The sequence below is a fragment of the Heterodontus francisci genome, chromosome 18 (assembly GCF_036365525.1).
Source record: "Heterodontus francisci isolate sHetFra1 chromosome 18, sHetFra1.hap1, whole genome shotgun sequence".
NCBI lineage: Eukaryota > Metazoa > Chordata > Chondrichthyes > Heterodontiformes > Heterodontidae > Heterodontus > Heterodontus francisci.
In genome coordinates this window covers 4,707,974-4,722,406 of record NC_090388.1, presented here as the reverse complement: position 1 = coordinate 4,722,406, position 14,433 = coordinate 4,707,974, and the positions used below count along the sequence as shown (strand labels likewise).

Below are 14,433 nucleotides of genomic sequence, written 5' to 3'. Positions count from 1 at the left end.
GCTGAAGGAGGTTACAGAGATAGGGAGGGGGCAAGGCCATGGAGAAAGAAACTTTTCAAGAGAAAAGAGACCCAGCCTATTCATCATTCCCTGATAGAATTAACCTCACTGTTCTGGTATCATCCTTGCAAATCTTTCTGCACCCCTCCAGTGCCTCGATATCCTTTTTATAATATGGCAACCGGATCTGCACACACTAGTCCAAATGTGGTCTAACCAAGGTTCAATATAAATTTAGCATAACTTCTCTACTTTTCAATGTTATCCATCTAGAAATAAACCTTAGTCCTTGTTTTTTTTTAAACTGCCTTGTTGACCTGCGTCACAACTTTTAGTGATTTGTGTATTTGTACACCCAGATCCCTCTGCTCCTTTACCCCAGATTCTTATTTTCCAAGCAATATGTGACATCCTTATTTTTCTTACCAAAATGCAACACCTCACACATACTTCTGTTGAAATTCATTTGCCAATTATATGCCCATTCTGCACATTTTTCAATGTCTCCTTTTAATTTGTGGCAGTCCTCCTCAGTGTTGACAATCCCTTTGAATTTGGTGTCATCCACAAATTTAGAAATTTAGTTTTTGATTCCCAAGTCTAAATTATTAATATGAATCATAAACATCAATGATCCCAGTGCTGATCCCTGTGGGATCTCACTTCCCACCTTCTGCCACTCTGAATAAATACCCTTTACCCCGCTATCTGCCGACATTGTTCGCGCGGTAAAATTGTTGAGATTTGTGAATCAATCGGAAATAACCAAAATGCAATAGAACAAAATTTCAAAAGAAATCAGTTCAGGATTTGAAGCTATTAACTGTTCAATTTTTAATAGGATGCAATTAATAGGAATAGCCATTCAATAAAGTCATGGCTATACTTCTACCTCAACTCCACTTCCCCACCCTCTCCCCATATCTCTCAAATCCCTTAGGTTCCAAAAATCTATTGATCCCAGCCTTGAATATATTTAACGACTGAGCATCTAAAACTCTCTGGGGTAGAGAATTCCAAAGATTCTGAGTGAAGAAATGTTTCCTCATCTCAGTCCTAAATGGCCATCCCGTTATTCTGAGACTGTGAGCATATTACTCTATCGTGCAAAGTCAGAAATAAGAACATACAAAATAGGAGCTGGAGTAGGCCATTTCATTCTGTCATTCAATAAGATTATAGCTGACCTTCTACCTCAATTTACAAATGAATCCCACTGACTTTTAGATGCAAACCAAATAATTCCTCACAGCAGTCGATAAGATCCAGCATTGAAATATAGACAGGGAGAATGTGAACAAGCCATATGGGAACAGTGAAATGAACATGTAATAACCTCTTTGTGTTGAGATAGGAGGGAGTACAGGCCAGTGCTTGAGGACTTGGTTGGGCCAGATTTCTACGAACGAAGGTGTCCTCTCTGCTGGGGAGCCTTTCACCGCAGAGGGTGATACTTGGAGTGGGTCACTGGCTCTATGGCAGCTGGACACACTGAGATCCGCGTTCACCATACTCTGGTAGAGAGTGCTGGCCACCAATAGAGAGCCTTTGTGGAGGCGGTTTCTGTCGGAATGGAAACTGCTGCTGCCTGTGTTCAGCTCAGAGTCTTCGGAATCTCTGCTGTTCCAGGAAATTGAGGAGCAGCGGAGTTGGGAGAGATCAGTGCTGCTGCCACCTCCCCAGCTGGATAGTCTTCCCTGCATTTCTACTGGACAGAAAAGAAACAGAAAAACGATAAGAGTGTGATAAAGAAAATAATCAGAGCTTCTATTGACCAAAAGAAAGAACTTGCATTTCTATAGCACCTTTCACCACCTGAGGACATCCCAAATCACTGTTTACAGCCAAGGAAGTACTTTTGAAGTTTAGCCACTGTTGTAATGTAGGAAACACGGTAGCCAATTTACGCACAGCAAGATCCCACAAACAATGTGATAATGACCAGATAATCTGTTTGGGTAATGTTGATTGAGGAATAAATATTGGCCAGGAGAAAAACACCCCTGCTCTTCTTTGAAAGAGTGCCATGGGATCTTTTATATCCATCTGAGAGGGCAGATGATTTAATGTCTCCTCTGATTGTGCCGCACTCACTCAGTACTAGCACTAGGAGTGTTGGCCTGGATTATGGCCTCAAGTGCCTCGTGTGGATCTTTCTATCTTTATACTCCAGCGCTTGAGAATTCCACGGGGGTTCTCCGATGGATGATCAGTGAAACCCTGGTGGGGAATCAACATACTGAGGGTTACTATTAACCACCAACTTAACTGGAGCATCCATATAAATACTGTGGCTACAACAGCAGGTCAGAGGCTGGGAATTCTGCAGCAGGTAACTCACCTCCTGATTCCCCAATGCCTGTCCACAAGGCACAAGTCAGGAATGTGATGCAATATTCTCCACTTGCCTGGATGGGTGCAGCTCCAACAACATGCAAGAAGCTCGACACCATCCAGGACAAAGCAGCCCGCTTGATTGGCACCCCTTTCATCACCTTAAATGTTCACTCCCTCTGCCACCAGCACACAGTTGCAGCAGTGTGTACCACCTACAAGTTACACTGCAGCAACTCGCACAGCCTCCTTCGACAACATCTTCCAAAATTGTGACCTCTACCAACTAGAAGGACAAGGGCAGCAGACGCATGGGAACACCACCACCTGCAAATTCCTCTCCAAGTCACACACCATCCTGACTTGGAACTATATCGCCGTTCCTTCATGGTCGCTGGGTCAAAATCCTGGAACTCCCTTCCTAACAGCACTGTGGGTGTACCTACACCACATGGCCTGCAGCGGTTCAAGAAGGCAGCTCACCACCACCTCCTCAAGGGTAATTAGAGATGGACAATAAATGCTGGCCTGGCCAGTGACGCCCACATCCCTTGAAAGAATTTTTAAAAATCAATGTAAATGTTTTCCCAGGAATCTCCCCAGGAGTTCTGCTGATCTCCCGCTGATGTTATGGCAGTAGATCAGGAGCTCCCTGTGGGAATTCAGGGTCTACATTGCATTCCATCCTTAACCTTCACAGCCTCCTAAATCATCTCAGGTCAATCAGTATGAAGCTTAACATCCACTCGGCAAAACAAACTAGTCTCACGACACTTAGGTAAAGAGAGATGACCCCAATAATGACCTTACCTGTTTGATTGGTGTCTCTGTCCAAGCTGAACTCAGTACCCTGGCTACACACACTCAAAGTGTTCCTGCTGCAGTGCATTAAAGTGCCTGGCATTCCTGATACAAGGGGACTGAAGCTCTCTCTCAGTCTGTCCGCCTCATCCATCACTGGGTGATCCGGACCTGTAACATCCCAAATCACCCTAGAGCTTCCGCACTCTCCGTTTGACTCCAGCTCTTCAGCTTGATTTTGCTCGGCAGCTCCAAGTCCTGCCTCCCTCTGAATATCTTCCTGCTTTTCCTCATCTTCCACTAGAGGTGCCTCGCATGGTGGAGGTGATTTGGGCAAAGCCTTTACGTTGGGTTTGAAAGACGAGTGACAAATTGATCGGGCTGTGACCTGATGCCTGGGATACACTGGGTGATGGAAATGAAAACACATTGATGAAACTGCTCTGAGCTTGGAGCTAGAAACAGATGAGATAATAACAACAACTTACATTTATATAGCACCTCTAATGTGGCAAAATGTCCCAAGGCACTTCACAGAAGCAATTATCAAACACAATTTGACACTGAAACACGTAAGAAGATATTAGGACAAGTGGCCAAAAGCTTGGTCAAAGAGGTAGGTTTTAAGGCATCTTAAAGGAGTATAGAGAGGCAGAGAGGGTTAGGGAGAGAATTCCATAGCTTAGAACTTTGATGGAGTGATTAAAATTAGGGTTGTGTGGGAGGCCAAAATTGGAGGAACGCAGAGATTTTGGAGGGTTGCGGGGTTGGAGGAGGTTAGAGATAGGGACAGGTGAAACTATGAAGGGCACAAGGAAGAGAATTTTAAAATCAAAGCATTGCTGGACGTTGACCCAATGTCGTTCAGCGAGCACAGAGGATGATGGAAGAACAGGACTTGGTGTCAGCTCGGACACAGGCAGCAGAGTTTTGGATCCCAATATTTACAGAAACACAAAGTTGGAATGGGAAGACTGCATTGAATTCATCACTACAAACTAAAACTTTGCTTTACAGGCTCTCCGATCAATAGCAGACCCTGTCAAGTCCACAAATATTTGAACTTCTCCCATTCTTGCTCCATGTCTTTGTAATATCTGGATCTGAAACTCTGCTTCCCAAGTCCCAGCTAACACCATGTCAAATTCACCTATCACCCACTGTGCTCACTAACCTACATTAGATCCCGGTCTGGCAACAGTTCCATTTGAAGTCCTTGAGCACAGGTTTTTTCAATCACTTTTCACATTGTTTAATTCAATGTGAAACTTTGAATGTTGTATTGCTGTTTATTGCAGTGGTACAGTTCCCTTGCTCAGACTAAACTTACCAGCAGCAGAGCTGGTGGTGTAGTGGCAATGTCACTGAGCTAGTAATCCAGAGGCCCAGGCTAATGCCCTGGGGACATGGGTTCAAATCTCACCACAGCAGCTGGTGGAATTTAAATTCAATGAATACATTTTTTAAAATCTGGAATTGAAAGCTAGTTCACTAATGCCTGGTCTGGCCTATATGTGACTCCAGACCCACAGCAATGTGGTTGACTCTTAACTGCCCTCTAAAATGGCCTGGCAAGTCACTCATTTGTCAAGGGCAGTTAGGGATGGGCAACAAATGCTGGCCTTGCCAGTGATGCCCACATCCCATGAAAGAATTTAAAAAAAAATCAATTCCAGGTTGGGCATGATGAGTCTTTAGCTCAGTGATCGGCTTTCACCTCTGAGTCAGAAGATCCTAGATTCTCACCCCGCCCCCGACCCCCCCCCCCCCCCCCCCCCCCACTGCCCACTGTGCCCCCAACTCCAGACAGTCCTACTGAGTGGAGACCAAGGCTCTGGCTTGGCATTCTAGGTTGATATCCAGCAGGATACTTGCATCTGGTGGGTGATCCGCATTGTTTGGGTTGTGGGAGCCCATAAAACCTCCCCCCTGAATAGGACGAACCCATCTATCGACTGGGAGAAAGATGGAAGGAGCAATCACTTTGCAGCCTGTCAGATCCTGTGTAGCCTGTGAATCCTTCCACTGTTCACAGTATATGCTACTAACAATGTGCATTTATGGAGTGCCTTTAACATTGTGAAACATCCCAAGGAGCTTCACAGGAATGTTATAAGCCAAAGAAGCCATTAGGAAAGGTGACCAAAAACTTAGTTCAAATTTTAAAGGTTTTAAGGTGGAGAGATTTCCAAGGGAAGATATGAAAACAAATAACTTTGCGAAGCTTTGAGATGGCTAGTTGGAGGAATTCTATTCAAAAGTTGTAGGTAGTTTAATGGAGTAAGGAGTTATTCAACAAGCAAAGCCTTTTGTTAAGCTTAAAGCTATAAATTTAGTCAGGCCAGAGTAATTAATGTTTATCACCATTTGATTAATGATAAAGAGAGTCGAATTTACAATGCAAAGTGGCTTGTAGAGTTGGTGCCAATGCCCCCTGGAGTCAAAGATTCTCGATGAACGGGATATCAAATATTATTTTACTTGCTCAAGGAACCAGATGTACAACAAAACTCTGTTCGTCTGAGAGAGAGAGAGAGAGAGAGCTGAGCAGGTTTCAAACCTTGAGGCCTAGTAATTGGTCCACAATGAGTCCCATGTTTCAGGCACAACGCAGCCTCCTAAGGTCCTCAAAATGATGGCCAGGAAACTAGCAGCAGCCCGAATGTCTGTCATATTTAGAGTTCAGAAAGTTCAGGGTTTGAACCTCACTCCAGACTATCCCGGCAGGTAGAGACTGGAGCTCCAGCTCAGAATTCTGAGGTGACATCCAGCAAGATCCTCAGAAATGCTGGGTGTTGGGGTTACTCCACCCACCACCCCCCCCCCCAATCCCTCATCGTATGGAATGTGGGATTCTATAACTCATTTCTGGGTCAATGAGGCTTAGCGTCTGGGATTCCTTGAACTTCACCATTTGGTGCAAGGACCTTGAACATGGGCACTCCTGAATTTCTAGCACCATAACTTTAATAGAACTGAATTAAAGCTTCATTAGAAGTTCAGAAGAGATTTTATGCATGCCGGATTGTTTATTGTTTGCCCCTTTCTCTCGGTGCAATTATATTACAAAAAAAACAATTCTTCTGCACTGGTTTCAAGGATTTTCTTAGAGAATACACCAAGCAGAGACAAGAGAACTTCTATGTGGTTCAAAGATTTAATATAGAGATGCTATTACATTTTCCCAATTTGCAGTGTGTGCAATGTCTTCCGACATGTGTAATGCTTCTTTGAACATTTTCTTTATGATCAATTCGTCTGCATTGTGACCATTGTTTCAGAATTGGATAGTCGGCCATTCTGAAGGCTCCTGCAGCTAACAGAATGATGTATTGCCACTCGGCCAAATGCAAAATCATCAAGCAAATGATGTGAAGGAAGCAATTCTCTTTTGCAATATGTTGCCCGTGGCTGTAGTGACACTGTTTAAATACAGGGGGGAAACTGGGTCAGAGTGAATTCTATGCATTGCACAGTGGTTGGGCAGAAACCCGCCCTTCTTTCATTCATTTCTCACGTCATTAATATCAATGCTGCATGACATTTCCTGGCATCCAACCAGAAATGGTCTTCTATTCTAATGGGTTGGGGGGGTTGGTGGTTGCTGGCATATTGGCATGCTGGGCTCTGTTAACGACGGGCATTGTTGGAAGGACACAATGAAGGGGTCTTCGAGAAGTAACACAAGGGTCTGGGGTGAAGGTCATCTCCAAGACACACTGACCAGATGTTTTGAATTGAAAACAGAACAGGGGTGCCTTTGCAAGACAAAAAAAAAATCCCATTCCAGCACAAAATCTAATCTGACTGCCTAACAAGACTTTAGGGACATTAATTATAGTCATACACCAGCCAAAGCAACAGATCGAATGGAGCCAGATGCTGCAGTTATTACTCACTGGTGCTGACTTTGTGTAGCTCTTGCAAGGGTTAATTCCGATTTCTATGACAATGTAGGAAGGAAAAGGGTATTTTATGACGTTCCCCCGCCCCATAACCCCAGCCATCCTTCCCAGTCACCTCAACAACTTCTCAAAAACAATGATCTAAGCTTCGCTGCTTTGAGAAGGCTCAATACCCTCCCTCCCCCACTCCCACCCCAACCCCCACCCCTCCTTTCAACAAAAGCCCTGATCTTTTTGATAAATAAACACCACAGTGGTCGAAATTGTGCTCAGCCTTTTATGAAAGAATCAAGAAATCCTCCCCACACAATCCCTGCTTGTTATTTCCACACACCATGTGACCAGAGTCATTTGAAGGATAAAGAGATGGTGCACGGTGCAGATTTATGCAAGGATCCTGTACAATTCCCACCCTTGTCCCATCTGTTATTCTGTGAGGGCTTGAATGGCATGTGTCAAGAGAGTCGTAACTAAGTAAACTACCCAAAGAAATTAACCAGCCCTATTCTTTGGCCACGGACGTCACTACACCAGCTACCATATGGCAAGTAATTAGTTTAAGACTGCATTAATGTTCACACAATGCCAGGTACCAGCTATAATGAGTGCCAGCTGATAAAATGCCCATGCATTCCACTGGAGATTGCAGCAACAAGTTTCACCAATGCAATCATTCACCAGGAAGAATATTCATCCAGTTCATTGTTTGAGCAAGATTCCCATCATGCAGATGCTGGTTTACCAGTTTAAATAAGTAGGATTCACTTTATTGTCATTGCTTTATGATGTAATCATAGAATCTTACAGCACAGGAAGAGGCCATTCAGCCCATTGTGCTTGTGCTAGATCTTCAAAGAGCTATCCAATTGGTCCCATTTCACTGCTCTTTCTCCACAGCCCTGCAGATGCTCCCCCTGCACGTATTTCTCCGATTCCCTTTTGAAAGTTACTATTGAATCTGCTTCCACCGCCCTTTCAGGCAGCGCGTTCCAGATCACAACAACGCGTTGCACAAAAACATTTCGCCCCCATTTCCCACCTGGCTTTTTCGTCACTTATTTAAAATTGTGTCCTCTGACTACTGACACTCCTGCCAGTGAAAACAGTTTCTCCCTATCTACAGCTGCTCCATCATTGGTGGCTGTGGCTGCCCCTGCCTGGGCCCTAAACTCTGGAATTCCCTCCCTAAACCTCTCTGCCTCTCTTTTCTCCTTTACTATACTTCTTAATACCTACCTCTTTGACTAAGTCTTTGGTCACCTGTCCAAATATCTCCTTGTGTGGCTTAATGTGAAATTTTGTTTGATAACAATCCCATGAGAAACCTTGGGATGTTTTACAACATTAAAGGTGCAATATAAATGCAAAGTTATTGTTGTTGTATCAAAGCCCTTCATAATTTTGAACACCTTTAGTGTCCTAATGTGAGGTTGGTTATGCGACTGATAGGTACATGTTTGACTTTAGGTTGTGTTGTATCCTGAAAGGCCTGAGCTTTCACATAAGGTGTGTGATTAATCTTTGTTTGTGTTGTCTGCATTGTCTGAGCGCCTTTCAGAAATTATTAATAGGTGTGTGTTGATGCCAAACCTCGGATTACCTGCAGTTTTCCAGGTGTCCCTGGGGGAAGCACACAGTTTCATGCTCGAAAGTCCCGCCTGGAGAGTTCGGGGCCTGGAGTTGAGGTCCCATGGTGACCGCAGAGCGCCAGATGAAGTGTTCATGTGAGCAATAAATCTGGGACATGGTAGCGAAGGCCTGGTCGAATCTGGCTGAAGGGTCGGCTAGCACAGACAGTAGCAGCAACAACAACAAATAGATTTCAATGCCAATTCAGGTACAGATCTACCACATATCAACCGACATAATCCACGCCGCTCATAAAACAATGAAGTCTATTGTCAGATGGGGAATATATTGTGAAACTGTAAGGAGCTCATCAGTGATTGTAGTTGCCTTTCATAAACAGAAGGTTGCTCATTATTAATAGAGTGGGAAAAAATTGACTTTAGTTTTTTTTTTAAAAAGGCAATGCAGAAACTGTAATCACTTAACAATTTTGAGTATCTCCTCAGGACTAACGATTAATATTTGTGTTAAATTGTGTCGGACAATCAAAGTCCAAGTGAACATTGAAGTGAGAATGACAAAGAAAAAAATTTGCATTTATAAAGCCCTTAATCACATCTCTAAGAAACATTCCAAAGTACATCATATACAAAGAATGAAAGAACTTGCATTTATATTGTGTCTTTCACATCCTGAGGTGCATTATAACCAATTGAACTACCTTTTTGAAGTGTAGTCACTGTTGAAATGTAGGAAACATGGCAGGCAATTTGTACACAGCAAGATCCACAAACAGCAGTTAAATAAATGACCAGCTAATCTGTTTTATTGATGTTGGTTGAGGGATAAATACTGCCCAGACACCAGGAGTAACTCCCCTGCTCTTCTTTGAAATAGTGCCATGGATCTTTTAAGTCCACCTGAGAGGGCAGATGAGACGTCAGTTTAATGTCACAGCTTAAAGATGGCCTCTCTGACAGTGCAGCATTCCCTCACTACTGCCCCTCTGACAGTGCAGCACTCCCTCACTACTGCCCCTCTGACAGTGCAGCACTCCCTCAGTACTGACCTTCTGACATGCAGCACTCCCTCAGTACTGACAATCCAACAGTGCAGCACTCCCTCAGTACTGACCCTCTGACAGTGCAGCACTCCCTCAGTACTGACCCTCTGACAGTGCAGCACTCCCTCAGTCCTGACCCTCTGTCAATGCAGCACTCCCTCACTACTGCCCCTCCGACAGTGCAGCATTCCCTCAGTACTGACCCTCTAACAGTGTAGCACTCCCTCAGTCCTGACCCTCTGATAGTGCAGCACTCCCTCAGTACTGACCCTCTAACAGTGTAGCACTCCCTCAGTACTGACCCTCTGACAGTGCAGCACTCCCTCAGTACTGACCCTCTGACAGTGCAGCACTCCCTCAGTACTGCTCTGGAAGTATCTGCTTGGATTATGTGCTCAAGTGTCTGGAGTGGAGTTTGAAACCACAACCTTCTGACTCAGACGAAATATGGACATAAAAATAGATATTGCCGCTGCAAAAGCATTTGAAAAAACTGTGACAACAGGAAGTGAAGTTTTGTTGACAGGAGATGAACAGGAACATAATGTAATGGATACAAATTGTGTCACACAATTTTTCTGACTGCCATATACTTCACACATCACTAATTGGATTTTGTGCATTTGTGCATTTGTTTTCAACAGGGTGGATGGTCAGTCAGCATGGATTGGCTCAGCCAAATAGTAAATTGGCAATCAACAACAACAATTTTCAGTTACATAGCTCATTTAACATACTTTACAGTAGTGTTACCAAACAAATGTTGGCACGGAGCCACATAAAGATATATTAGGACAAGTGACCAGAAGCTTGGTCAAAGAGGTAGGTTTTCATGGAATCATAGGTCCCGATATTGATAAGGACAGTTTTTTCAAGAAAATGGGAAATGGAGTTTTGACTTCCCAACATGCAGCTTTTTTTTAATAGGTTCCCAGCCTAGAAGTCGGGTAAGGAGCACTCCAGAGCAGACCATAGGCACAAGTAAGGAGCCTGCAGTTGCTAGTGGGAGCGTGTGGGGGAGGGGGCATCTGATCCAAGTGAGTTCATTCCCCAATCACAAGATAATCTGATCCCTAATCCCCAGGGGAAAGAAGGGTTTTGGATGGGGGGGAGGGATGGTTAGGTGCAATCCCAGCAAAGAAGGTACGCTTAGGGGCACTTGGAGAAAGCACTCCTCCTCCTCCTCCTGGCCCACAAGCAGTGCTGTAAAGACACTTACCCTCTTCCCAAAAACTGTCCGCACCTCCCTTGAGCTGCCATATATCCAAAGGCCTGGGAAGCAAGGTCAGCCAGGATTAGAACTGCAAAGCAGGTTAAATTTGAGGCTCCCAGCCTCATTGTAATATTTAAATAGCCACCCCTCTCCTGGGAGCAGGTTGGATGCCCACCCCTTGGTTCACCTCCACTAAACCCAGAAGTGGGCTGGTTGGGGTCAGGTTTGAGTTTTAAAAAATTTTTAACATCAAACCCAATCCCAACCCACCTGTTTTTAGGGGTTAGAATTACCTCCATAGAATCATAGAATGATACGGCAAAGAAAAAGGCCAGCCAATCCATCATGCCTGTGTCAGTTCTTTGAAAGACATGTCCAATTAATCCCACTCCCATGGTCTTTCATCATAGCCCTGATAATTTGTCCCCTTCAAGTATTTATCCAATTCTCTTTTGAAGGTTATCATGGAATCTGTTTCCACCGCCCTTTCAGACAACGTGTTCCAGATCACAACAACTGGCTGCGTAATTTATTTTTCTCATGTCACCTCGGGTTCTTTTGCCAATCGCCTTAAATCTATGTCCTCTGGTTAATGACCTTTCTGTCACTGGAAACAATTTCTCCTTATTTACTCTGTCAAAAACATTCATGATTTGGAATACCTGTATTTAATCTCCTTTTAACCTTCTCTGCTCTAAGGACATCAACCCCAGCTTCTCCAGTGTCTCAACATAACAGAAGTCCCTCATCCCTGATGCCATTTTAGTAAAACTTCATCTTCTCTAAGACTCTGACATCCTTTCTAAAGAGTGGTGTCCACAATACTCTTGCTGAGGATAAACCCAGTGCATATATAACGGTTTAACTTAACTATCTTGCTTTTGTAATCTATGCCTCAATTTATAAAACCAAGGATCCCAGATGTCTTTTTAACAACCTTCGTGGCTCATCCTGCAATCTTCAAAGACTCGTGTACATCTAACCCCAGATCTCTCGATTCCTGTTGTGACAGAAACCACGCGGCCAAATTGAAACATATTAATTTTGTCATATGGAATGCTGCTTGAACCCTTTTTACTGGACATTGAACATAACTTGTTTAAAAGGACCACAGAGCTGAACACCTAAAACATGGTTGCACATTTGCATTCTGAGAGACAGTTGCATGGAGAGACGATGGGAGTGCTCATTGATTCAATTAGCAAGATGGGTTTTGTCAAAAGCGGTGATCAAAAGACATTGAGAGTCACTGATTTTGTAAGAGACAAACTCCACACCCGCCCACCGCCCACTGAGTGTGACTGGAGAACTTTTGAAATCAACAATCCTCGCAGACGATGCTGTTTCAAACAAACAGCTGGTCACATGACTAACCTGCTAGCTAACTTGGGGACTTTTTGAATTGTGCCCCACAGAAATGTTTGGGGCAGACAGCAATCCGAAAACCAAAGAGAAGGAAGACCCCTCTCTCTCATCTCCCTGTTTCTCTCTCAAGCAAAGTCCCAGGGACCCATGGAAGCAGCTTAAGCCTCAAGACAGAGGACCGCTTCAGCCTTCTGGTACCAGCGAAAAAGTTTGAAAGTGTGCACTGGGCCCCAACTCCAATCAAGGACTTTATATCCAAACTAAAGACAGTAACTGAATTCCATTTACTACTCCAAACCCCCGCCCATTTATTCTTTTTTCCCCTCTGTATCTATTTGTGTGTGTGTGTTTCTCTCATATACATACTAGCGTGGTTGCTTTGCGTATTTTAGTAATTTTTACAGAGTTAGAGTGATAAGGTTAATAAACTTACATCTTTCTTATTTAAAACTAAGAAAGCTCATCTCATTGGTTCATTTACAATTACTATTAGAGAGCAGTGAGTAAGGACTCACTGAGGGGTTAAGCTACAAACACTGCTTTAGAAGTTAAACCCTGTTATGACCATACCAGGAAAGGGGTCAGAGGGGAGCCTGAGACCCCTTCCTCACCCAGTCGTAACAGAAATTTGGGGGCTAGCATCCGGTTTGGATCCACAGACAAATGAGAAATTGAAAGTGGGAAATCAAATTGATCCCAATCAAAAAGAGAGAAAAGATTTCAATACAGGTTTTCTTGTGTTTGCGTGTGCTGGAATACTAACATGTCCATGACTGAAGCCAGTAACTACCCTAGCCAGGGTGAAGTAAATTGGGATAAGTTAAAGGCACTATCTATGGAGGAATTGAGAAAAATGGCTGAGCATTATGGGATCACTTTCCGTGCCAAAGCTAGGAAAGCTGAACTCCTAAGACTAGTGACCAACCATTTTTCGCTCGTACCCGAAGAATCAGCGACAGGGTTAGAAATAGACTCTGACAGGGTAATGTTAGCAAAGATACAACTGGAACAGAGGAAGCTTGAATTAGAAGACAGGGAAAGAGAGAGAGAAAGGGAGTAACAGGAGAAATAAAAAGAGAAACAGGAGAGAGAAAAGAGAGAGAAGAGAGAGAAAGAGAAAGACAGACAGGAGAGAGAGAGAGAAAGAAATTTCCAAAAGCAATGGGAGGAAAGACAGCTGATGTGGCTTGAGTTAACTAGAGGACAACAGAGAAACCCCAGTGAAAGCATGGCCAACATGGAGAATAGTCATTCGGGGCTGTGTACTGAGTTTTTTAAATTTTCCCACTGATTCCAAAGTTCAATGAGAGACGTGGAAGCATTTTTGTATCTTTTGAGATTAAAATCTTTTGAGTTAAAATGGCCGGCTGAGACCTGGGACTCTTCTGCTGCAAAGTGAACTAACAGGAAAAGCCCATGAAATTTATTCCCTGTTGCCAGATGAGAGTTCATCAAGATATGAACTGACAAAAAATGCTATCCTCGGGGCATATGAATTAGTACTGGAAGCCTACCGCCAGAAGTTCTGAACTCTCAGGAAACAGACTGATAAAGCTTACTTGGAGTTTGAGAGAAATAAGCAGCTGGCTTTTGACCAGTGGTTGAGGGCTCATAAAGTGCAGCCCAGCTATGAAAACCATAGAGAGGTAATTCTCCTTGAGGAATTTAAAAACTCTCTCCCCCTCTCCATAAACACCCATGTGGAGGAACAAAAAGTGCATAGAGCGAGGCAAGCCGCAGTTCTGGCTGATGAGTTTGCTCTAATATACAAGTCGGTTCCCCGGGGAAAACCTTTCCTAGTCACCCCCACAAATCCGAAAAAGTACAAAGGGTGTGAAGGTGATAGGAGCCCAAGCAGTCCTGGGAGAGAAAGAAAATTTGGATGCACAGGGGGCCCTCCTCCAGCCAAACAGGATAGTGCTGTAGGTAGAAGTGAGACCCGGAGACCTGTGAGCTTCCATTGTAATAATGCAGGTCATCTGATTGCTCCCTGCTGGAAACTACAGGGAAAGCCTGTAGGGTTAATCAGGGCACACCTGCTCAGTGTGGGAGAAGGGACCCTGATGGAAAGCACAGCAGAACAAGCTGTGGCTTTGACTGCAGCTACAGTAAGATCCAGAAAAAATACTGCTGTCGGTACAGGAAAATTTAATTGGATCCCTGAAGGTTATCAGGATTTTGTA

General features: G+C 43.9%; 1 protein-coding gene across 9 annotated transcripts in view; it reads right to left on the bottom strand.

Annotated features, from left to right (window-relative positions):
• The window catches only part of LOC137379388 (uncharacterized), a 145,300-nt gene that overhangs the window by 95,158 nt on the left and 35,709 nt on the right, over positions 1-14,433 (bottom strand). For 8 of the 9 annotated variants that reach the window (XR_010976805.1, XR_010976803.1, XR_010976807.1 and 5 more), the window contains exons 3-5: positions 8,641-8,824; positions 3,145-3,540; positions 1,337-1,708 (exon numbers count right to left, since the gene is read on the bottom strand). Coding sequence is in view for 4 of the 9 variants with exons in the window: in XM_068050135.1 (XP_067906236.1) it covers positions 1,337-1,708; positions 3,145-3,540; positions 8,641-8,824 (952 nt within the window). In the remaining 5 variants the exon portion in view is untranslated. The remainder of the gene's footprint in view (positions 1-1,336; positions 1,709-3,144; positions 3,541-8,640; positions 8,825-14,433) is intronic. The other variant, XM_068050136.1, reaches the window with a different exon arrangement.